The sequence below is a fragment of the Lutzomyia longipalpis genome, chromosome 2, assembly GCF_024334085.1.
Source record: "Lutzomyia longipalpis isolate SR_M1_2022 chromosome 2, ASM2433408v1".
Classification (NCBI taxonomy): Eukaryota; Metazoa; Arthropoda; class Insecta; order Diptera; family Psychodidae; genus Lutzomyia; species Lutzomyia longipalpis.
The window spans coordinates 38,736,184-38,763,054 of NC_074708.1; the positions used below are offsets into that span (position 1 = coordinate 38,736,184).

At 34.9% G+C, this 26,871-nt stretch overlaps 1 protein-coding gene across 1 annotated transcript; it reads right to left on the reverse strand.

Annotated features, from left to right (window-relative positions):
* LOC129791311 (dual oxidase) lies at positions 1–26,871 on the reverse strand. The gene is made up of 12 exons (XM_055829411.1): positions 26,396–26,871; positions 23,542–23,829; positions 14,577–14,657; positions 10,616–10,777; positions 9,879–10,271; positions 9,546–9,797; positions 7,649–8,430; positions 7,067–7,567; positions 6,887–6,990; positions 2,022–3,924; positions 500–628; positions 1–395 (listed from the first exon to the last, which is right to left on the reverse strand). The coding sequence occupies exons 2-12, from the start codon at positions 23,651–23,653 to the stop codon at positions 267–269; spliced, it is 4,548 nt and encodes a 1,515-aa protein (XP_055685386.1). The 5' UTR covers positions 23,654–23,829; positions 26,396–26,871; the 3' UTR covers positions 1–266.

Here is a 26,871-nt window from a genome sequence, read left to right on the forward strand (position 1 = left end):
TTTGGCGTTCATCTCTCTCTTTAATAAAAAAAATCATTCCAATTCAATTGTTTACAACGTCTATATAAAAAAAATTACAAATCCTAACAGCAATAACTACAAATTAACATAACTTGATAAATGTAAAAATTGCCATAAAAAATAAAATAAATTAAATGGAGGAATTTACACACACGAATTTTTGTTTCTTATCATCATCTCCCGCGCACACAATTTGTATCAATCAAAAAATATAATTATTAGAAATAATGTTAATCATGGAAGCACTATCCAAAGTTCTCAAAGTGGTGAATAAAGTAGGGCAATTTGCGACCCTTGTTGACCTCATCACAGGCAGACATGACACTTTTCGTGAGTGGACGTGGTCCACATGAGAAGACACCAATCTTCGACACCTGTGAGGAGATATTAAAAGAAAAAAAAAGCATAAAGAGTGACGATAGAGTTGTGCAATGTGCAGAGAAGGAAAAACCTCCGCATTGACGATGAAATTACTCACATAAGAATGCTTCTTTTGTACAAATTTGAGAAAACTCGACATATCTGGGCGACCAAAGTGATTAACAGCCTTCAAACCTGTGAACATTGATGTTTTTGATAATCTCTGGAAGTGATTCTCGCAGATGTACTGTGAAAGAGAAATGTGCAAAAATTAAAAATTAAGAAATTCTTTTAAGGGTTTTGGGATTTTTATTTAAAAAAAACAATTTAATCTTTCTTTGAAAATGATTAATTAATTCTCTGTAGTGCCTAATCTTTATTTTTAACATTTGACGTTTCTATTCTAACGTTTAGTGAATTTTTAAATGTTTGATGTTTCTTTTCAAACACCTTGTATTCGTTTTAATGTTTGATATTTATTAACATTTGATACTTCTTTTCTAACGTTTGACGTTTATTTACGTTTCTTCTCTAAAGATCGATGTTTATTTTAAAAGTTTGTCTCTTCTTTCAAATTTAAAGTTTCTTTTAAAAGTTTAACGTGCCTTAAAAAAAGCTTGGCGTTTCTTTTTAATGCATGACGTTTATTTTAAAAGTTTGACGGTTCTTTTCCAACATTTTACGTTCATTTAAAACTCTTATGCTTCTTTACTAGACTTAATTTTTTATCCTTCGACGTTTCTTTTCTAACGATTGAAGATTCTTGACGTTTTTACTAAACATCGATAATTAATTTCAAACCTTTGACGTTTCTTTTAAAAGTTTGACATTTCTTTTCTAACTTTGATGGTGTTTCTGTTATAACTTAAACAGTGGAGTGCGCATACTTTTTTTTGGAGTTTGAGAATGTTCAATTTTGTCAGAGCGACGATTAAAATATTTGAAAATCACTTTTTATTTTTTTCCATCATAATTTTTAACATGAAAATAATTTGCTGAAAATCTGAACTTTGTCAATTTTTAAGGGATGTTCAAACATCTATAAACATTCTCCCTGATTACGCCCCTGAATTTTTATTACCGCATAAATAAAAGCTCTAAAAGCTTCATGATAAATTGGAATATTCAAAGCTTTTCGCAGCTTACACGGAAAAAGCTAAAAATGCCGGAAATATTAAAAAGAAATTCATCTAATGAAATGCATTAGATAGACATAGAGTGGGGCAATTGAACTTTCTGATTAATTTGATAAATCTTTGTTTTTCTTTCTTAAATATTCAACCTTCCTCAATGAAGAAAATCTTCATGCAAGTCTGATGAATTTTCTTGCATTTTCACTCTGTGATTTTGACAGTGACTTAAGGTCCACGCGATGACTATCTTTGGACACCATAAAGAGATTACAAAATCACACCTTTTTGCTTTATTTAAAAGAAAATAAAAAACTCCTCAAAAAGTCACGATTATCTCGCCTTGGCTAATAATAAAAAACTCGGACAACTTCATCAGCAATGCTACACAACATTATTATGCTTTGAAATTTATGCACATTTAAACATGAAACACCCTGAATGAATAATTTGCATTTTGCACCAAAGAAGTAAATGTGATGGGAAATAAAATATAAAGTTATTACTCACCAACATTGTCGTTCGTAGATCGAACTTATGGAAGAATTGTGTGATGAAAATATGAATCTCGAGGACATTGGTCACATCCTTCTTCTCCACATCGCGCAGCACATCGATGAACCATTCAAAGTGCTTGTGCGACGGGCATATCCAGAGGAAGTAGACTTTCTTGCACGCCACACCTGAGTAGCGATTTGTACTGGTACCGAAGACTAAGTCATTGAGGATGGACGCATAGGGCGTCACCCCAATACCACCGCCCACCATTACGGCCACCTCAAACTTATACCAATCCTGATTCCCTCCCCCAAAGGGCCCCTCAATGCGAATCTTTGGCTGATCTTCGGGGTTGTAGTTGCACGGATCGAAATAGTTGCGCAACTTCCACGTCCACGGTCCCTGTGCCTTTATGTGGCAACTCAGGAAGTTCTCATGTGGCGCCGAGGTGAGTGTGAAGCTGTGCATCTCCTGCGGACGGAAGGCTGTGCACGACAACCTCACCCACTGCCCGGAGAGATATTTGAGATTCGGCGGGCGATAGAATTTAATTTTAATCACATCAGACGGGAGGAGATCCGTTTCCATCACATCCAGAGCCATGTACTTTGTACGCAGAGAGACAATCTTGTCCAGCGTGTAGATAATTCCGGGTCCAATGAAGAAGAGCCAAAACCGCGGTGGTCCCGTCAGTCTGGCCAGTCCGTGGATGAGACAGAGAATGTAGAGTAGGATGAAGAGTGAATGCATATTCCAGAAGAACTTGTAAGCCTTCTTCCGGATTGTGGGATGGGCAAAGACAAAAATTATGCACATGGTGATGAAGAGAATCACCCCCGTGACTCCCGTGACGGTCTGGAAGAGCCAAAAACTGATGTCTGGCTTGTAGTCTGAGGTAAAGTGAACTTCACGCGTGAGGCAACGAAGGTTCTCAATACTCTGCGTGGAGACATGATAGAAGTTCACAATGTGCCCCACTGTGTGCAGCAGGGAGAAGAATAAAGCAGTACAGGCAGCAATTTTGTGGAATTGAATGTGCGAATCCAGTGGAATATACTGCTGTATGGGGAATTCTTTGAGCTTCGTCAGGAGATTCCGTGACATTGTTAGCAGCAACAAGGAATAGCAGAAGGACAACGATGCTGCTGAGCCACGTGTAATGGCAATGCCAACACCCATGATATGCCTCAGATCCGTATGTTCCGCCATGAAGGAATAGTGAATGAATCGCTCAACGAACAGCACAATGGTTACGACGTAGAACAAGAACAGGTAGAAGATATTTTGGCGATTCTCCTCAAGGAATGTCGTGTAGCTATCCCACTTCTCGAGCATCCAGTGGCGTCTTGAGTCCATCATTGGCTCAATGTGGAATGACGTCATGCGCGCAACATTTGTCGATGTATCGAGGAAGTTCTGCTTGGCCCCCTTGCAATCCAGCCCAATGGCCACAAACTCCCCCTTGTACTCCTTCATCATCAACTTGAAATCCTGATAGGTGAGATGATTCTTGTGCTCCAGGCCAACATCTTGGAACATCCCATCAATTAGTTCCGTCACCTGATCATCCCCCAGGCTTGTTGTGCGCGCAATCTCAACAAGGGAACGCATCATCTCGCTCAGCTCCCCCTTATCAATCACACCATTCCTATCGTTGTCGCACATATCAAAGATAATCCGGAGCTTGTCTTCCGTCTTCCCGCGCGAGAATAACACCACTGTTTCGAGAAATTCCTGAAAGGAGATTCGACCATCCTGATCCTTGTCGACGATATTGAACATTTTCCGCACAAACATATCGTCCGATTTCATTCCCAGAGCCGATGCAAATTCAGCCTTTGACAAGCTTGTTCTCATCACAGTCATTACTTCACCATCTGAGGAAACATCTGAGCGACGACGCCGTTCTCCTGGCCTAAAAATATTTTTTTTTAATCTCTATTCTAAGCATACCCCTCGTTGGTTTTTTTTAGTTCTAAACAAACTCAGATTGAGAGGGAAAAATCTTAAAAGTGTTAAATTGAAGCTGAAAAGGGCTAAATCTTAGCTGAAAAAGGGTAAAGTTCTAGCCAGAAAAAAAGGTAAAACTCAAGCCGAAAAAAGAAGCTGAAAATAGTTAAATTCAAGTCGAAAAATGAAGCTAAAAAAGGCTAAATATAAGCCGAAAAAGGGGTAAAATTTAAGCCTAAAAAGAAAGCTTAAAAAGTCTAAATCTAAGCCGAAAAAAGAAACTGAAAATAGTTAAATTCAGGGCGAAAAATAAAGCTAAAAAAGGGCTGATTCTAAGCCGAGAAAGGAAGCTGAAAAGGGTTAAATTCAAGGCGAAAAATGTAATTCAATTTTCAGTCCTTAATGGCTGCAATTGAAAAGCGAAAGTCGAAAAAGCACTAAATTTAAGCTAAAAAGTACTAAACTTAAGCCGAAATAGGGCTAATAAACACTCGAAAAATTTTCTTTGTTGCCTTTGAATGCATAAAAATTGCATAAAAAATTTTATTTTGAAAAATCAAAAGAATTTGATTAAAGGAAGAAATTTAGAAGTTTTTAAGAAAAATTCCGAGAAATTAGTTAAAAATTGATTTTTCTATAAAATTTTCAAATTAAACTTCACAAGAAAATCAAAGATATTTTTTCTGGATATCGAGGGTTGGAAAATACACTATACTAAGTCGAGTTAGTATAGTATATTTTTAACGCATTTTTCGATAGCTTTTGATGTCCTTCATCTTCCCTCAAAAGGACAAATACGAATATTTGTTCCCTACAAAGTTACAGCGAAAACTGTAAAAAATTTTACATAAGAGGCAATGTAAATCTCAAACTTCAAATCGCTCTCCTGAAAATCAACAAAAATGAGTTAGTATAGTATATTTTCCAACCCTCGATATATCTGAGGTAAAATTTGTATCTTAATTTAAAGCCACAACATACACAATAAGCACAACTCCCTAATTCTTCTAAAAATTAAAGGAGATTACGGTTTTCATTTATTTTCGAGCTTTCATCAGAGAGCTTTCTCACCCTACACATAGTGAGTCTTTCAAGTAAATTATTGTCATTGTTACAATATTCCTTTTAGGCCTTTATTGATAAATCTCACGCTCTTCCAAGAAAGTCCTAATTGAGCTTTTTTATTCTCATAAACGAGTTGTAAAGAATCTATTAAATCGATGCTATTGTATTCATTTCTCCCTCCCTAAATAAATCAATATTCAACAATAGAGAAGTCTGTAGAAAATTGATGAAATTTGAGGATAATAAGAAAATAATTGAATAGATAGCAATGGATTTCTATATAAAACCATGAGGAAGAAAATAAATCCTTTCAAAGCGTTTTCTGAAAATTCCTTAAAACTTTCTTTCCTTTGGGGAGGAAATGCTGCTTCTTCTGGGAAATTTATTTTTTATCCCTTTCGCATTAACTTGGTACTCCCCCTATCCGGGAACTTGTGTTGAATTCGCCCCAGGAAATGAAGAAAATATCAGTGTAGGTAACATAGCTGATTTACAGGGAAGCTACTGGACACCAATTAAGCATCTTCCCATCTATTCTCCAAAATTCACTATTTTCGGTTCATCCCCAAACATGTTGGTGGATTGCGTGGAGTTTCAATTTAAAGCTGAAGGACTTCACACCGTTGCTAGTATTGTACCCCTTAATTGTCCTGAAGTCGAATTGTGTTGGATGGAAAGCTTCCGGATTGAGCTTTCATCTGCATATACACGAATTATGTATGGAACAACTATTTCTGAATCAGTCCCACCACCCACTGGATGCTACAATGACTACAACGTTCTATTCATCGTGACTCCAGATCAGGAGAAAATTCTCGTTCTTTGGCACTGTCACGACTATCACAATGGATCGATTGTCGAGGGGATTTGGATTCTAGGTAGAAAAGGAATTGATGTGGATGCTGGAACTCTTCAAAAAGCTCAGGCAATAATAAAACCACTAATACCACCGGAAAATTGGATCCAAGCATACGGATCTATGGATCTATGTTCATGTGAGACAGCATTTGTGAATTATCCATGTCTCACAGGGAATGATTGTGCAGTGATTTATGGAATTTTTGAATCAGATACTTCTCAAACTAATGAAATTGCAACAGCTACTCTTGCAGCAAAAAATGCCTCAAATTTCCTTTTGTGGTTCCTCATCGGGAAGACAACTTTTATGATTCTCACCTTCATATTTATTTACATTTCTGGCATTTCTGAATGCTTATGCAATGAGAATTACAATGCATATTGATTGAAGATTTTTTTTCCAAGTTTCTGAGCTTTTAGCTATGTGTAGTGGGAGCTTTTTTGTGATTTTTTTTATGAATAAAAACATTTTTTTTTCAAGCGAAAGGGATCAACTTGAAGTTTGTTACATTTTTTGAATAAACACTTCTTCTCGGAACGGTTTGATGTGCTTCCCGGAAAGTGCCGTAAGTGCCTGGAAGTTGTGCAGGATGACTGCCCATTGAAACAGGAAGTTTCTAAGGGATCTTAGGAACCTCCTTTTCAACACCCGGCGGATTCTTGATGTCATCTTTGGGTCAAAATCTGAGTTAATAAAAATGCTTCACGCAATTGCAAAGAAAACTTCCAAAATATACAGATTTTCACCCTTAAATGGAATCAAGGATCAGCAGGGTGTTAAAAAGGAAGTTCCTAAGATCCCTTTAAAACTTCCTGATGCAATGGGCAGGATGACTGCACAACTTCCAGCCATTTATGGCACTTTCCGGGAAGAAAAGTTTATTCGAAAAGTGCACAAACTTTAAGTTGTTGCTTTTAGCTATTGAGAGCTTTTTGGGTGATTTTTTGTTATGAATAAAAACATTTTTTTTTCAAGTAAAAGAATTATAATAAAGTTTACTCACTTCAATCCAAATGTTAGCGCATAGGCTTCCCTGAAGAAGTATTCCAATCTCTTTTGACGTCGTTCTCGTGTTTCTGCCTTGGCCAACATAATATCTCGATTGGACTAAAAGAATAAGAATTATTTTGTTTTTAAATCAGCATTAGAACGTCCTTCTATTAAATTAGGATCTCCTTCTCACCTCATTGATGGTCATTTCCTTTTTGTGCAAAATGAGGAAATCTTCGAGTTTCTTCACAAATTTCCTGCGCTGCGTGATTGATTCGAGTTCCAGCACAAGATCATGATCATTTGGCACACGTAGGAGAATGTATGGCCTCTTCTGGGAATAATTTGACTGGGACTCCTCAACTGTGATCAAGTCAACATTTTTTAGATTGAACGTACGCAATTTCTCCCCTTTGCGATCGACTGTGTAAATGGCTGCTTCTGGACCAAATTTAACCGTAACGAGACGTTTGTGATTTGCATGGAGCCACTCACGAGCGATCATCTTGTCCACGGATCCTTTATGATTGGATTTATTACGGAGTGTCTCTTGGCGAATCTTGAGCTTGCGTCTCTTGCTATTCTGCAACTTTACAACCCCATACCCAGCAGCAGCACACAGGATGGGCACAAAGCCCAGAAAAACGCACACATAGATGAAAGTTAATTCGGAACCAGAAAAGTAGTCGTAGCCCTGATAAATGGACAACAACGAAAAAAATGATTAATCTCTTTGTGAAATTTCTTTCTAAAAAAAATTCATTTTAAATCTCACCTGAAGATAACTACAGGGCTCCAATTCGGTTGCATTCAGTTGCATTGGCTGCGGGCAGGGATCTCCATTTGTCCACTTGAAAACATTCTTCTGAATCTCCCCTGGTTTAATGTCCGTCGCATTGACAATGATATCCCAGAGAGTTATCTTCCGTAGCTCCGCAATTTCCTCAGCAGTAAAGATTCCATTTTCCTCATTCTCAAACCAGAAGCGATCAGCATCGCGAATACGCGTAAATTGCTCCACAATGACCGTGGAGAAGAGTTCACCGGGCTTCCCGGCTGATTCCAACATCCCACCCACATAGACATCCACATTATCCAATTGATTTGAGTACACCGACACAAGGAGTTCCATTATTTCGGGATTTTTCTCAAAGAATTCCGGATTTATTTCCTTCCAGGACTTTACGCGGGGAAGCTTGAATGCCGCCCTGGCTGTGTTATAGTCCGGTAGGCCATTATCTCGCCCACGCATGATATTTAGCGCCCCTAGATCACGTCGGGTGAATTCCATTGGACCAAATAGCTTATCCCGGACATCCGTACAGAGAACAGCATCCTCCCTTTCGGCTATTTGTGATGCTAAACCCATTAGAATTTCCTCGATTGTTGTAATTGAGAGGGCCTCATTGGAATCCCACCAGGTTGTGCAGAGTCTCACAGCTGGGTACCCCATGGCTGTTGTTCTGTAATTGCACTTCCCATCACGTCGATAGAATCCCGGCGGGATCATTGTGTGCCCGAAACGGAAAGCAGCCGATTGGAACATATGGCTTACACCTAGAAGAATTCATTTCTTATCTTTTTTAACTTATTAAATTAAATTAAATAAAGAATTTCTGTTTCTTAAATTTAAATTTAAATTAAAAAAATAAAAGATGAAATTAATATTTTTAAAACAAGAGGTGATTGTCTGATTGAAATTATTCGGATCTTCGCAAATATTCAGATTATTCCTTAATATTCGGATGATTTGGCTCTAGTCTTTAGTCTAAAAAAAAATGGTTCAGATCAGATTGAGGAGATAAGGCCAAAAAAAAATTATTCAAGACTCAAAAGGACTAAATTTAACCCGAATAGTAAATCCCTAAACATGCTAAATTCAAGCATAAAAAAGACTAAATTCAAGCATAAAAATAGTTTTTCCAGACGTAAAAAAGCAGAGATTGAGGAAAAAAACTTTAAAAAAAATAATCCAAGCCTATAAAGGACAAAAAGCAGTCAATTCAAGTTGAAAAAATAGTAAATTCAACCTGAAACGACTTAAATTCAAGCCTAAAAATATTTGGTTTTCAGCTCTAAACAAGCAGAGTCAACTTAAAATAATACTTAATTAAAGCCTAAATAGTTGTAAATTCAAGCCGAAAAGGGAAATGTTTTTTTTCGATTTTTATTCCGTTTCGTATTATTCGGCTTTCATCAAGGGATGTTTATAGTAAATTAAAATATTCAGATCTTTCAAAATATTCTATTGATTCACCATAATAACAAAAATATTCGTCAGATAAACACCCCTTGTTTTAAAATTAGTTTAATCTCTTTATAGCATAAAGAAAGGAACTTAAAAAAAATAGTTTTGTTGATAAATTATTTTTAAAAATATAATTTTTAATTTAATATAGTTTAACAATCAATAAAATTTGATTATCTGTTTTTTTATACTTTTGCACTAGTTTGAATTGAATTGTTAAATTTTTAATTCAAGGTTGCGATCTACAAATTAAAACAACCAATAAAAGTTAATATCTCCAGTTTAGTTTTTTTTGATCGTGATTTATGGGAATCATTAAAATTACTCAACATTTTATTGAAACGTTTTTGTTTTTATGTTGGTGTGAAATACTGCTGGCAATAAAATTGAATTATTATGATTTGTTGGCAATTTTAGTACATACCCGGATGCGTATCCTGTTGGTATCCTCTGTACGGCGGTATCTCAGTGTCCAGAAAGGCAGGTAGGTACTCGTAGAGAATAATATTCTGCAGAGAAGCAATAACAATCCTTCGAGCTCGTTGAAAAATATCCTCATCCGTCCATGTGGGATGTTGCTTCTTAATCCTTCGTGCCAGGACATTGTGCCAGCGGAAGAAGAGGATGGCAAAGGAGAGTAAGCCTGGATTTTGGTTTGTTCGTGGATCTCCAAGCACTGTGCGCGAAAAGATCACGATGATCATTAGCCGTAAAGTATGCAATTGCAATAATTTAAAAATTGACCGTTTGAACTTACAGAAGAGTCGCTCGGGATTGAGAGTCCGCATAACGTGTGGCACGGGATTATTGAAGAGTGGCACCCTCATTGTATTCCTCACGGGCATCTGACCCGTTTGATCGGTGAGGAGGGTGCCATTTTGGAATGATCGCATGGCATTTAGCCAAGCTTCGGAGGTGCTGTAGATGAAACTCCCATCAATCCATGCCGTCATCTGATTTATCTGCTCACGGGGCGCATTGGGGCTCTGACCCGTCTCCCTGTCGTAGGCAGCACGATGGAATGGGATGTACTTGTCACCTCGGCACTCCTTGTCATACATATGATCACATTTCTCAATCTCAATGCGGTGCATCTCAATTGGGCAGCCCGACTCTGATGCCATCACGATTTCATTCGTAACGACCTGGCCTGTATGCGCGAGTAAAGCAATATAATAATATGGAATAATGGAAGATTAAAAAGCACTCTCCTCCTGAGAGAGAGAGAGACACTTATGGTGGAAGCTCTTACATCACAACAAAACAGCAGAGAACTAGCAAATTGCAAAGCTAATGGTGCGGGTGATGAGCAAAACCACAAATACCTTTTTATGTTTTCATTATCAATTTTCTCCCAATATGCGAGAAATGGCATTTTCAACACCTCATCGCTAATCCCGCATCTCCCCAAGCTCCAAAGAGCTCATGAAAAAAAAAAATTACCTACATCCGAAGAAGAAGAGAAAAAAAAACTTGAAGGAAAAGTGAACTTACCGAAGAAAGCCAAAATTGCCGTCCTATTTGACTTGGAGGCTAATCCATCGACGCCACGCATAAATAATCTACTCAGTCTTCTTGGAGATGGCCGATTGGCGCCGGCCAGTGCGTAGACACCATCTGAATAGGCAGACGGAGCCTTTCTCACCAGGTGAGTATCTATATGGGCAAATAAACAAAAAGTCAAGTGTAAGTCAATTTATGGCGAGATTAATGGATCTCGCGATCATCTGCTGAGAGCCACTTCCTCAACACAATAAACATCGCGGATGCTTCCGCAACGCCGAGTGCAAGAAGTGCTGAAATACGAAGAGGGTCAGATGCTTTTTAGCCCCGTGGGGAGTTGTGTTGGCAGTGCAAAAAGATTAAATGCGCGAAAAATCAATCAACCAATTAGCTACGGATGGTCTTGACTTTGAAGCCATTTTATTAATGAATTTTTAATAACTGATACTTCTCTGTGGAAGATGGAAAATTTTTATTTTATGAGTCACAGCTTAATTAAATCATTTAAACAAATTGTTTATGTATTTAATTATACAGTCAGATTGAAAAAAAAATGTTGCCTCTTTAAATTTTATTGATTTTATGAATGATTCTTTTATTTTATCAAAAAATTAGAACTTTTTTTTGTAAATTTTTCCTAAAGAATTACTTTATCGCTCTTGTGGCTTTCAGTGAGCACACAATGAGGAGCATTAATCTAAAACTAATATAAAAATATTCAAATTTATACATTTTTTTGTTGTTAATGTCTTCCAGTTTAATGTTATGCGATCACGCGAATTTTTTTCTCATTCATTTCTTATGTCTTAAAGTGTAGCAAAAATAAACTTTTTTTTCAGACAGGATGTGATCTAATTTATTTATAGTTTTTCGTGAATTTTTAGTCAGTGGAATGTAGAAAAAAAACTACTAATTTATTATTATTTTTTAACATTATTATGGAATGCTGTTTGTTAAAATTAAATAAACATTTTAAAAGTCAATTAAAAGTTCTTAATTTTTTCTAGATTCTAAAAAATTATTAAACACTTTCATGATAATTAAGAAAATCATAAAATAGCAAAGAAGGATTATTTAGTGCGTTACCTTTAAAGAAACCTTTAAAAATTAATAAATAAAAAGCTTTCACCACAAAATTTACTTTATTTAATCATCTAAAGTTCTAAATTTTCAAAGAAAGAATCGCAGTTAATTGAAACATTGAGCATTCGGTCAAAAAATAATTTGTAATTCTCTCCCAAAGTATTCTGTCAAATTAAAGTTATGTCAATTTATTTGTGTCAAATCATCTGTCAATTAAAAAGATACTGTCAGCTTAATATCTGTCAAATAATACGTCAATTTAATTTCAAACAATTTTTTAACGGAATGTGTCTTATTAATTTCTGCAATTCACACACATTTCTGGCCTAAAAATTAATTTTCAAAGTCAACAAACATTTCATTAATGACTTAATATTGTGTGACATATTGATCAATTACTTTTAAATGTCTTACACAAAACATATATGATACCTACACTATATCTCACAGTTCCATAATTAATGTCTTTTAGCAACATTCCACGCATGAATTTGTTATTCGAAGCCCTCTCATGGGCTGTTTTTATTATTTATCTTGAGAAATTAAATTGTGAATTATGTCCGTGGAATTTCAATAAATTTTCAGATTTATGGCACATTTAATTTTTGCCCAGAGGTTGGAACCATAAATTTCATCGCAAGTGTACCGGAGAGAGAATCAATTTGACAAAATATTGAACTTTTAATTTATTCCGGTGTATATCGCAATTAATCAGAAATGGGATGTGTTATGAAATCTATACAATATGCGGGCAATTTGAGGTGACCAAAACCCGGATTTTCACCAAAGTCGTGAGTAATCGACGCCGCACTATATGGAAGGAAAAAGCGCACGTTAATTGTGTTGGATAAATTTTCTGTGCGATGATGTCAATTGACAAACGAGATCCGTCTCGTAGATAGTAATTTTCAATCAATTTTCCCATATATTCTCCGGAGTTGATGAGGAAGAAAAAAATGTTGAGCAATTTTAGCGCAAAACTAGTCCAATGACAACAAGAACAGAAGCACACCATGCCTCATAAAATACTTCCTATTCGCCAATTGTAAGGCACTTCAAATAAACTTTATTATGTGCGCGGTTTTTTTTTGTGTGCCCCACAGATTGTGATCTGCAAAAGCTCGACTTTGATGCTTTATTCCGTCTGGCGAAACTCGTGGTTCGCACTTTTTTTTTCCTTCTCTCCTTTAGTGCTCTCAAGCACATTGTACAAAAAAAAATTGTACGAACCACATGGAGTTGAGTTGATTGCCTCACTTTTGTTATATTGGGGGAACCAAGGAGGAAAGGTGAAAAAGAGCAGTGGGTTGGTAAGACACAATACAAGAAGAAAAAAAAAAGAATATAGAAGTCAAATTTAAGCAGCGGCAAGATGTTTTAATCACCACATACCAACATGAGTGTGAGTAAAAGTAATTTCCTGGAAAATTACCCACTTAATAGCTGTTGTTGCTGCTGCAAAAAAAGAACCTCAATATACTTTTTTTATGCCGCAAATTCCAAACAAATGAGAAGACAACGTCGGATAATTTTTCAAAATTAATTGCTCAATAAAACACCTGTTTATGCTAATTAATTAATCTATTTGCCAAACGGTTTTCTCACTTTTTAGAGCTCCGTATGAATTTCATTTAAATAATCATTTTATACATATAGTTTTATTACTTCTTTCGCCCAAACCTCAAGCCGTCACCAAACACTTTTTCATAAACCACGCAAAATGAGGAAGAGAATAGCTTTGGTAGGCATGTGCCCACAATATGTAAGCCAGCGGCAAAAAAAATATAATTTTAGATTAAGTTTAGTTTAAAAAAAAAATACAAAATCATTTCTGAATCATTGGCAGAAATGTCTTTTATTTTTTTTTAACACGTGAATATTTTTTTTTAACACGTGAATAAAACCCGCAGGAACTCTTCACAGGGTTTTCCAAAATCTCCGGGAATATTTAACATAAAAAGTGATCGATTTATTGGTTGAAATTTTAGTGAATCAGATTCAGAACAAAAAGAAGTCTTCTCAATTTATTCTGCTTCTTGAAGGTATTTCCAAAGACTCTCCACGAAAGAATCTACATAGCAAGTAGGTATCGAAGATAGAAAATTATTCATAAAAGCTGATTAGTTTTTTTTCAGCCCAAAATATTGTTGGTTCTTTTATTTTATTTTCCTCGCCAGCGGTGGTCGACACCGCACGAGATTTTTGGCATGATTTTTTTTTCCTTAATGCTCTCAAGAAAATTAATAAATTTGCATGCGCGATGAAATGGGGTAAAATGAAGTAAAAAGAAAATTATAGCAGATCTTGATCAGTTGATCAATTATAAATAATTGTCACTGCGTTGTATTTAAGAGTATTTTGTTCGAGGGCAATTTCGTGTGAATAAAAACAACCAATGCGGAGAAAAAGAATGTTCGCATAATAAATCTCATTGAAAACTTGAAGTAATTTACTGGGAGGAATTAACTCCGAAATTGTCTTTCTTTCTTTCTTTTTTTTCTCCTTCCTCCATTTCTCCCTCATCGCATAATTAATTACGTGATTTTTCGGTAAAGAACTTAAGTAGAGACCGAGTCAATAAAGTGAGTAAAATGATATATCATTTTGGAGATAGGTATATACAACGGAGTGCAATTTATGCTTTTTGCATTGCATAAAAAGGGCATAAAATTGAAAAATCTGCAGAGGAATTTAATGTTTTTCTTATACCTGTGTGGTCAATAAATAAAGCAATTTATGCTCCAATTTTTTTTATCATTTCTCAAGGAATTTCTTTATATGACCTTGTTTATTGAAGCACTTTTTTCGCACTTGAGATGTTTGAAATTCTTGGATAAAATTGACTTTTTCTTCATCTTCTTTTACTCACCAACAGAACCCCAATCAGGATGTGCGAGATTGTTGTACCATCCATCGTATCTCTGCTTCTCGGTGTGACTCAGAATTTTTTCTGAAATTCAAAAAAAATATTATGAGAAAAAAACGTCAAATAAGGAAATTAAAAGACATGAAATATTAGAGTAGATGGAATGGAAAAAAATAAGAAGTAAATATCTTTTAAATTATAAGCTTCATCAGGTTTGGGAATGCTTATTAAAATTAACTCCAAGTCTGATGAAAGAAAATACCAACTAATTGAAGATGTCTATATACCTATATGTGTACATAAAAATCTCAGTTAAATATAGTTTAGTCTTTGAAGTTTAATCCGCTTTAATTTATCAATGTAAAAAATCAAGAATTTCTACAAGAATATATTTTTTAGGGTTTTTATGAGTTTTATTTTTTCAATTAATTTACATCTCAGCCAAAAATACTCTCATTCAAAAATTCTTGGTCATAAAATCATTAGAAAATCCAGACTATTAAGTAGAATCCGGGGATCTTTCCTCAGTGTTTACTTATCTTATTTAAAAACTTTTGAGATAAATTAGCGATATTTCCATCGACTAATATGGAATGCCCCGCGTGAGAAAAAAAATCGAACTAATCAAATTTTCCAATAAAATTCACAACCAAAGCAAAAACCAGTAGCTCATTCCTTTTATGGAGGCAAATTAAATGCCAAAATTCTAACCTTTATCGCCCATTTGGTGGTGAGCAATTTATCACATTTTGATCTCAATTTGCATCTCTCACGCACAATCTTAAGAGCATCGGGTTTTTATTTAAATTTGAGCATTTACTAACCACAGAAAGGGATTATCTCTGCGCGTAATGTATTGACACGAAGGACGTCGGTTGATTTTTTTTTCCTCAGTGTACCACCCAATATTTGATCCAGTTTACCAATCAAACCAAAAATTCACGCACATAAACGAGTTTTTCTTCTGAACTTTTTCTTCATTCTCCTCTACACGGCTATGTTGCCAAGACAAATTGTTCCCCTTTTTTTGCTACATATAGCACAAGTATACATAATATATCTATGTAGTGGCCAAAAGTGAATCTTGAGAATCCCGTCGTGACCAATTAAAATTTATCTCCCACAGAAATCACATGATATTTTCATTACTCATCTAAACAGATGTGGAAGTCACAAGACTCACGAGAAGATTTTTGTGATGAGCAAGAAAATTATGATTGAATAAAAAATTTACATTATGCAGAATTCTAATCAACGCTGTGGTGAAGACGTCACCGAGGAGAATCACCTTGGAGTTTGCGTGGCAAAAGTGAAATAATATTACTAGCTGAGACAAAAAAAAAGCGAAAACCACCAAAAAAGAGGGTTCGTCGCTTAAAGCATTCAAGTCTTTTGTTGTCTTTTGTTTCATTCACAAGACTTTTTGGAACTGCCGAAATTAGATGCACAGAATAGCAACATTTTGTCACGGTAATTAACATTTTCCCACAAATACATAACCATATATATGCATGGTGTTTTGGACCAATTTATGTTGTCTTTGAGGGGGAAATTGAGGTGGAATTAAAATGCATTATGCCAAAATGGTAAAAGGTCAAAGTTTCTGCGACAAAAAACCCTTGATTTCGCGAAAATAACCAAAGTTATTTGCAATCAAATGTTGGTTTTGCAAAAACCCGTTCAAAAACACCCATAATTAGGTGAAAAAATATCGCAAAGATTTCTCTTTTAATTTGTGGTGTGGCGGCGAATGAAGGTTTTATTTGTTGGGGGATTTTTTGTCCTAGAAAGACTCTCTGTGGTTTTTCTTGAGTCACACAGAATATAATCTACCATTGAGAGCATTATATCGTATCACTTTTCATATAATAATAAATTCTCTGCAAATGCACTTAAAATTTAACTTGTGTCACGCACAGAATGTAGAACATTGTGTACACACAGAATGGAGTTATTAAATTACATTCTGACATTGGACAAGATTAATTGAAAAATCGATCGCATTTTTCATTCTAAAACTTGGATTTTAGCCGATCCCCCCCCCCCCCTTCACCAAACATAAATCCAATGAGAATTTTGCCGTGCACCTTAATTAGCGAATTAATTAATTTAATGAAAGAGATGCGAGAAACATTAAATGACTAGTTTGTTGTGAATTCTTGTTCTTAAACAGCAGCAACAACAACAAAAAACACATCTCCACGTGAGGGGGAAGAGATGTTTGAGAATAAAACAACGCGCCACGGTAAAATGACCATCAAAGTGTTTAAAAAATCTTAGAGGATGTTTAATTAATTTGCGACCGCAACTTCTTTTCTCATTCATTTGCACAGAAATCCTCATGGTTAGCAATAATGTATGACACGACCTTCAGTTCTTTAGGGGAACATGCGTCTTCGTGATTTTAATTAATCCCACGAGTCTCGCAGAGCATGTCACACCACGTGAACTTCACCGCAACAAGTCTCATAATTTCCAAAATGGGAATTTTATGCATTTCACACTGATTTAATTTTGATTATTCATTTCATACATTTATGGCTACCACAGGATCTCTTTGTCCACGCAAAACATAAAAAAGTTATGCATTGATGATTTTTCAAACTACAGAAACATGTGCAAGTTTTTTTTTGGAAAACATTTATAAGCAGAGAAAGGACTTTAGTCACTTTTCTGTTTCTTATTTTATTTTAAAGTCTCTGAATAAACTCCTTTCCTAATTTGCAGTTTAGTTTTGTTAATATTCTTGTCAAAAAATACGAATTTTTTCTTTGAATTATGCTGCTCAAATTTAGCAAGAATCACGCCCATATTTTATTTCAATTTTCTACAATTAATGCAACATAATGTGCATCTTAATTGCTCGAATAAAGCATAGACGCATATGCGGCATTCAATGAAACTGGATATGAGATACAGTGGGGGCGTGATTTTAATATTATTGTACAAAACTTTCCTGAATTTTCTTATATTATTACAATTTAAAATAAAGTAAAATAAGAATATTGTAGGAAAATAAGAATTGTAGGAATGAATAAAGAATTATAATAAAATAAAAAAAAAAATATACAAAAAAAATCATCTCATGGTCTTTAAAATGAATAAACTCCTTTCATGGATTACATTGTGTTTGATATAATTCATTTACCTTCTGGCAAACTTGCAAAAATTTCTCCATTAATTTTTAATTTTTCAATAACATTACTGCAACTCAATGTTCTTTGCGCGCCTCTTTTTTTTAAGTTGCAATTTTAGTCATGCAGAATTAATGGAATTTGCTGTGAGAATGCCAAGAATTGACATGTGAATTTTTATTGTAGGAGACAGATGTGGCATTTAATGAAATTGGTAAAATAATTGACCTGGAATCTCTAAGCATTGGTCATTTCATTAAAATAAATTTACAAGAAGCGCGTGTTTGTATTAGAGAAGAGTGAAGAAAAAAGAAGGATTTCTGTGGGTAGTGCGAGACATAGCTTTGTCGTCCAAATTAACCTTGGGATAAGCAATTCGTAACACGTGGCCAGCGACATATCACCTGTGAGATTGAAAGTGAATTCATTATATGGGATACCGAGGTAATTAAGTCAATTAGAGTTTAAATAGAAGCACACATTTGTGAATCAGGATTTCATTTGCGATAGAGACGCACCTCTGCTCATCTCATTAGCAATTATGCTTCACAGCATGGGATGTAATTTACCTTTATAGAAGAGAGACTCCTATCTTGTATGACTTTTAAAAGAAGTAAAACCGAAGCGAATGCGCAATGGTTAAATTTGCAATTATCCTTCATTTATATACTATTGGCTCATTGTTGGGTTTGCCGATGACGCGACTTTAGAAGTAGCAGCAGCAGCATTTTATTGGCATAAAAGACGGAATCTCCGCGTGTGTGTGGAGATGATATCTCGCAGCATCTCACACCTCTTGAGTCGCGCACACGGTCTTCCTGCATTTTATAGAGATCAAAACGGCGCAGAAAAGACACCGAAAGTGAAGACATAAATCCACAATGAGCGATCTCACCTTCACATACCACAGACATTTTAATAATTAAATACAACCCAGAAGCTTCATTATGGAGTGAATTGCGCGCGTGACGACATCAAATGAGCGAATTGTGATCATTAGCAAAACACCTGAAAATTTCCATCGCGAGAGTAGCATCGCTGCGAGATAATCACCAACTTGTTACCTTTCGAATACAAAGATAAACACCAGTGGAAGGTGAGAAATGGCTTTTACATCATGCACACACGGTCTCTTCATGCGATCTTCCCCAAACCGAATATCCAATCCCCAAAGCACAAAGCCACCTCTGCAGACAAATTCGAAGAGATCGAACAACCATTCATGCTGAAAAATGTGCTAAAAACCTTCAAAGAGATAAGCTTGAGAGTTAAGTGCAAGAAGATGAAAAAAAGAAAAGAAATCTGGATGGTACTTGAGTGGTGATATGCTCTCAAAAGATCAATCTTCTTTTTTTTGTGAAAGGCTCGCAGTACTTTAAAAATTTCTCTCTTACCCATCCACTGTATTTTCCTGCCCCGCACAGAAGAGGTTCGTTGTAAATGAGAAAATGCAATCAATGTGGGTTTATGGATGAAAGAAGACATACTACTACCTTTTGATTGAGCACCGTCACTCGAGGCAAAAGTGTCGCAATTGATGATGGATGGTTATTTGAAGCGCATTGGTATACTAAAAGTTGCACATCACATGGTTCTTTCGCGAGACTTCACAGAGTAATACGCTCTTAAGTGCCGCAATGGTAAGATAATCGCGATATGATAGGCTTAATTTATGTCGCCTTGATGTTTTTGGGTGGTATGTCTTTTTTTTCTCAAGTTAAAATACAATGCCAAAAATATTTCAAAAATGGTAAATTTCCACGAAAAGAAAGTTTAGTGCAGACGTGACCGTTGTAGGGTGCACAAGAAGACTTTAAAGTCACTATAAATTGATTTAGGATAGTTTTACATGGAGTTAAAGAACATCTGCGTATGTTTTACATGCTGAAGCTTAAGCTTTATGCGTATGCTTTATTTAAATGAGATATTTATTGAAATAAGAAAATGAATATTTTTTTATTATTCCATTCTCAATTAGAATTATTTCTTAATCGGAATTCAAGGATTTCTTAAGCTACAATTTTTTTTTCATCGTGAAAATTCTTTTTTAAGGGAGTTATCACACTTAAGCTCAAAGCACTTGATGCATAAGATTTTCCATGTGAAAGAACGAAAAAAAAAACAGCGTAGTTGTCTCTCTTGTACACACATATGATGCTTAAGCATTTGGAGCTTAGGTGTGATAAGATTTAATGTTATTAGATAATCCATTTGTTAAGCAGAATATAAGGTTTGTTTTTTTTCTTTTCTTTTTTAAATAAATATCTCATTTAAGTATAGTATACACGCATAAAGCATAAGTTTCAGCATGCACAACATGCGTAGATGTTCTTCTATTCCATGTAAAACTATCCTAAATCGATTTATAGTGACTTTTAAGTCTATAAATAACAAAATTAAGAATAATGTTCATTTTCTTATTATTTTTGTAGAAAAATAGTTGATTCCTAAATTTTTTTAAAGAAAAAAATGCAAGAAAATAGGGGAGAGCGGGGCTAATAAAGTCACTTAAGGGTTTGGAAAAAGGCTAAAATATCATATTTCTTAGCTAGATAGAACAAAATGATCTTAGAAAGAGTTGTAGGGCAAGAAATATCCTAAAGAATTGGACTATACATTTCGTTTTATCTGTTTGTGAAATATGATATTTTGAGCTTTTTCTAAACCCTTAAGTGACTTTTTTAACCCCGCTCTCCCCTACCCCAAAAAAAAGAATGAAGCTTTTGAGCACATTCTTCAAATTATTGACGTATACTGAAGCTCAAAATAAATTCTGTACATAATTTTAAAAGCTTCCAATCAAACTGTAAATCTTTATATCTCAATCAAGTGAATTCTTACATGACCGTGGGAAGGCCACAACATATTGGAAATTATAATTGCTATATATTTCTGAAAATACAATATATGTAGTAAAATAAAGTACATTTAGTATTGCATTATTAAGTAATATTCGTTTTGTTTATTGGTCTTATATGTACAGATGAGAAAAAAAAGCTCTCCATTTTGAGAAACTCTTTTACAATTTTGGGAATACTTCTGGGGAAATTAATGAATGGCATGAGAGTCATCGCATTTCATCTCATTTAAACAACCTCACGATGTTCCATGATTGAAAAATATTTATTGGTTGGAAGTTTATTTCACATACAATTTACAAAGTATGAGGAAAAGTAATATTGTGGGGAAGCCCATGTTGAGCAGTTTTGTGTACTACCCAAAATGTTCGCATTAACCATAATTGTGCGATCTCGTTGAAAAAAGTGACCATTTAAGGTGATACACCTTAAGAGCAAAACTAATTACTTTACATTCTATAAAAATGCCCCGAACAGAAGCTTTGATCACCTGTGTGGCGAATAAAGTGGCCATTTAGTTAATTAATCTCTGTTTCAGTTACGGCGCTAATTTATATAAATGAAAACCAACATTGGATGATTGTCACGCACATTTGCGCGATATTATTTATTGTGATTGTGAGACTGACCGTCGGATTTAAATTTTTCTCTAAATTGGGTCATCAACATACCGTCGCATATACACCAAGATTGACCAACAAACTACATAAATACTATCATGTTTACATATCTCTAATGGATCTTTTTTTTTATCAACTTATTCTCAAAGGTTATGCTGTTATGCTCACCGCGGAGAGACTTCTTGGACGTGGGGCTAGGTCAACAAAATATGTATGATTTTGATATGATTCAAAGGCAATTACAGGGTATTCATAAATATATTTTTATGTTTCTCTTTACCAAAGAGAAACATTAATACGAAAGATACACAAAGAAATTCCCATTTAGGCCCATCGTATTGAACTTCAAGACGGCTTTTTTTTTTGAGAAATAACAAATCTTCTCAAAAAAAAATCTCCGCAGCATCACGTCAAGGTGTATTTGGACTTCTTGAGTATTGCCCCTTTTCAGAGCTGTTGACAAAAATCAATTAACCACAAAACACTTGAGTGGATAATCGGTGAATTAAGGCCAGTGATGCTTGTGTAAGAAACACCATTATTAAATAATAATTATGAGCAATAAACATTTTCTCATTGGATTTCAAATGGACACAATATATTGCCTCTTTTTTTCTCTCTCCCTCTAAAACATGCCGCTTTGTATTTGATGATTCCTCTTTTTTTTCGCGCCAATTCTTCCCAGACAACTCAAAAGAGATCACACACGCGTTGCTGTTAAAAGTGATAATAAAAAATATATATTTGGATCGGATTAGTCAATCTCTCAAGGTAATTTTTGGGCGCAACACATTAAAAACTAAATCAACCGCCTCGACCAATTGCTTTTTATGATGTTCCATGTTTGATACATAAATTAAATTGAATGATTTGCGGAAAAAAAATCCAATTCTTGCGAATAATTCACGAAAATCACAAAACAAAGATCGATGAACTTCTAATATGCGCGAGATTTTAGCTTCAAGTTCAAATAGTCTGCTATGAAATGGACCTTTTGTGGAGAGACTCTATTATTAGATATTAATCGTGATTGTACCCCACGTCAAATGTCTGTCACCTGCTGATTGTTCTTCCAACACATTCTCTGTATATCCCGGATGCGAGACTTTTTAATGTGATTGTGGAGGAAAAATTTGCACCATGAAACGGAGCTGCTTAATATGTTGGGATGCTAATTCACAGAGTCTACCATTTCATCACGTACTCAACAAAAGCCATAATGCGATTACAATGTCTTATAAATAGACGATGCAGCGCAAAATGAAAGAGAAATCTTTAAGCCTCATATTTTTAGATGCTTCAAAAGCAGAAAATGTAAGATTATTGAAAATTTCCTCATACTTAAGCAAAAAGTTTTGTTTTCTTCGCCATTCCTGGGGTCACAAACGATCATTTAAAATAGAAATTTAATGAGAAACAAGCTTTTTTTTTAAATTACTCCTACTTCAAATTATTCTGAACATTCTAAGAATTTTTCTGATCAATTAATTCTAATTATTTTTGATAAAAAATATTTTGATTTAAAATTTTTCCCCATCATCTAATAAATTATATCAGGAAAATATATTTTCAGTAAACTTCCCAAACTCTAATACAATTGATTAAAACCCTAACTTAGAACCACAAGAAAAAGAAATGAATTCCTTTAGATTTCCTTGAATTCTTAAAGCAATTCAACTGTAGAGAACAATCTTGAATTTTCCCGAATAAGTTTATCTTTTACATTATATCTTCTTCAGATTTCAGAAGAAAGTGCAAGATTAGAAAATAATTCTTCCAAGAAAATTCCTTCAAATAGTCTTCAACACACACACCCACTTAATTAATAAAGAATTAATTCAGAATTAATTAAACTAAAATAATTCAATTTAAAAGGTGAAATCCTTTCATTAAAAATTCTTTTAAAACTTTTTAAAAACTTAATTAAACTTTGAGCTCTCTTACTCTTTCGCATTGCATGCAATTTCCCATTTACTGTGTCTTCGCCAATTAATATGGACTTTCCGTGATGGTCTGAATTTCCCAAAAATTCTTACGTAAACCGAAAGATTCATAAACTTGAAATATCGGAAATTAGCAACAAAGCGCCATTGTGTGTGCTCGTGTATTTATACCACCACAATTTCTACAAAAATAAGTGTTTTATTTGTCAAAGAAAGCGGGTTCTGGTGTGGCACATTTTCCTTCATTTTTTTGGCCAGCACACTCACCTTTGTAAAAATTTTTGCACATGACAATAATTTGAGTGGTGTGGGTTGATTTTTTTTGCTTTTTGGGTGAATTTTTCAGCGGGAAGAGCTAGGAAAATATTCTCTAAAATGAACTTAAGGAAATAAAAAAAAATGTTGAAACTCACCTTCTTCATTTCCACTGGTTGGTGTGACTAAGATGGCAAATGTTGCCAGAAGAAGCAGCCAAACGGGTCTTCTTCTTCGCCATGGAAAAACTACGGGCACCATATTATTCATCTTTACAGCATTATCCAACGTGGTGCACTTTGTCACCCAAAAATTCGCGCGCACTGCTGCTTCCCGCGGGAACCGTCTGTGGGAATGCGAATTTATCACCACCAAAATAGCACGAGATCACGCCTCCGTGGACACCATTGTAGTACACTCACTCATTCACATCAAGGTGATCGAAACTGGAAGTACAAGCGACAACATGATCAATTGGCAACACTGTTTAATTGCTACTTTTGGCGTTTTGTCTGTCTCAATCCATCTCTTTTTTTTTTCTTTTTGAAAAACCTCATCAACAAATATTGTTGGGGATATGGCAAAAATCACGATAAGTTCCCCGCGCGCTCTTTAATTGCTACGTTAGGTGAATTAACACAAAAACATTACCGAAGCGCCATGGACACAGAGAGGAGAAACACATGAGATTGCTTCAAGTGTTGTGCAAGTTTTGCCTTCTTTACGTAATGCCGAAGATTCATCTCTTCGATTCCGAGCAAAGACATTGTGTGTGTGTGTGCATATTTCTCTTTGAAGTAAAGAGGAAGTGGGGAATATTTTTCTTATTAATTTTCTTGTCTTACCTACATCTATCTTTTGCCACAAAAATTGCAATCATACCCCCTCTAAATGGTTCTAATCATCAATTGATCGAATGAAACAATGAAGATTGAATCAGCTAATGCGGCAGCATAAAATGTTTTTACTTTCATTTATTTTTGAATATTCTAACTTGCTATTTTATTGCTCTTACTGTTATTTTTACTTGAGAAAATATTAAAGAAACTGTGAATGAGAAAAGCTAATAAAGAATTAATAAAGAAAAAAAAATTGAATTTCCTTTAATATTACAAAAAAAAATCGGAAAATTGGGTCAGTTGGTGAAGTCTTTCTCCAAATATAGGTTTTTCATTCAATACATTTATTCAAAAATAATGTGTGCAACGAAGGCGTATACCCAGACATGAGACGGATGGGTACAAGAGTGAGAAAGACAATATAGTAAAGCTTTGAAAGAAAAAAAAATGTGAAGTAACACTACAAAGACATTTGCAATTTAGCTACCGAAACTAATTAAAAATCAAATATAAAAGTCAAATATCTAACTGTGTGGAGTGAATAATAAAAATGAAAGTAAAAGTTTTTATCAAATTTATTGCTCGCCGAGCCAACACAAAAATTTCTTGATTCCATTTTTAGATTCATTTCAAATACGGATTTAGTATAATTTATTGCATTTTTTTCTCCATTGCTTTTCAGCACATTTTTTTTCACAGACTGAGAGGAAAGATAAGAAGTAAAAAAAAAAAGCTTTAAGAGATTCATTGAACCTACATAGGTATATAATATTTTCAGATCTTCACGGTAATTTTCTCTAGAACAATTGGGTATAGCAATTTGAGAGAATATCTTAATGTTGCAGTCTCCTACAAGAAATGATGGCGCATTTGATTTAATTTTTCTCGCGTTAAATTTAAAGGAAAATTTTTTATCAAAACATTTTTAAAATAAATTAGGCGGAATGTTTAAAAGGTCACGTTGGTTGGGAAACTTCTGAATATTTTCTCTTGAAGTTATTATTGTTTCGCATTAGTAAGCAAAACAACAACAAAATTGTTTGTTCGAAAATATATGTTTTGAAAACATAAAATGAAACACATAGTTTAAGTTTTATGCTTTTGAGAACGCATTGCGGTGATATATAGTCTAAATAAGAATGTGTTCAGAATGTTCTGAAGCTTTATCATGCAATTCATTCATATTAAAAAAAAAAAAACTTTTTATTTAACCGAAAGAAATTATTTAAAAGAAATATAAAATGCAATAAAGGTCAATTTATTAGGTAAAGCTTTTCAATATAAAACCTTAAGACCAATTTTACGGTGTAAGGAGCTTTCCTGAAAAAAAAGCCTGAAAGCTACTCGCCTTCCTTGAAAATTCTTCCTCAGAAGAATTTCATTTATAAATATTGTATTCTATTTTCTGACCATGATCTTGCACTATATGTACATTTCAATTACACAAAAAATGAACTTTCACGGATTTAACGGAATTACAAGAGAGAGAGAGGAAAAAACTAATATTGTAAGCGCTACCATTTCTTGCACAAAGCTGTCCAATTTCGCACTTTTTCTGCATTTTACCCACATTTTTTTCTCTTGAGCTTTACTCATAATAAAAAAAAAAACTTCACCGAGTGAAGTTGCATTTTGATGTTCAAACACATGGCGCGCGCGAGGGAATGGTTTTCGCCTGTCTTTGTGCAGTGGAAATGAAAAGTGAAAAAAATATTATAAAATTCTCTTTCACTTCTTCAAATACAGCAATGTACGTGTTGGCTATACGCGATGGTGTTGATGGTGGCTTCCACACGGTTACAATTTATGGTCGAATCACGTACAACTCTTATTATTTATAGTGGCTATAAGATGGTGCTCACACAAAAAAATTCCATCTTGCAGGGCGCACAAAACGGCCACAACCGTTATTCTTGAAAAAAATAAATTATATACATTTAACGATTTGATTTTGTCGCAGAAGCTGCATGAAAAACGGCTGGCAAATACTTCACCGTTGCTTTTTCCCTCCGCAGAGAGAGATTCTTTTTTTCATTTCATTTAAAAGGGAAAACTCAGAGGAAATACATATATGAAAAGCACAAGAAGAATTTGCCACGAAATCTGCCTTTTCCCAACGAGGTGCTATGAATGGAATTTTGACAAAACAACTCGCCACAAGAAATTCACTAACCACTTCTTCTGTCTCTTAGGTAGCAAATAGCAAGAGAGAGAGGTATGAGAGACTTTTGAAATCAGAAATCACTTTGAAAACCGCCTTTGAACGCTGAGTGTCTGACCACGATCGAGATCCATCCAGTACTGCCGACACTGGAGGAGAACACCGAGAGTGGGATCCACACACGCTCTGCTGGTGCAGAGCTCTTCCCCCACTTGGGGTTTCTTTTTCGGTGCTGTACCCCAGGGACGTAGTCAGAAATAAATTTTAGTTCACTTAGCTTGAGAATACGGTTTAACCCCTAAATCCTCCCCCTGGCTACGCCACTGCTGGGGCCCCCACTTGTGAGACTCTCTCACAGTGTACCGCATGTAACGGTACCTACGTGGTTTAAGCGAAAAACCTGTCGTGCCCAGGGAGAATACCCACAGAGATGCCAAAAGTCTTCCAACACTACACGCGCGTTTTGTTCTAAATTACTCTCTCATAGC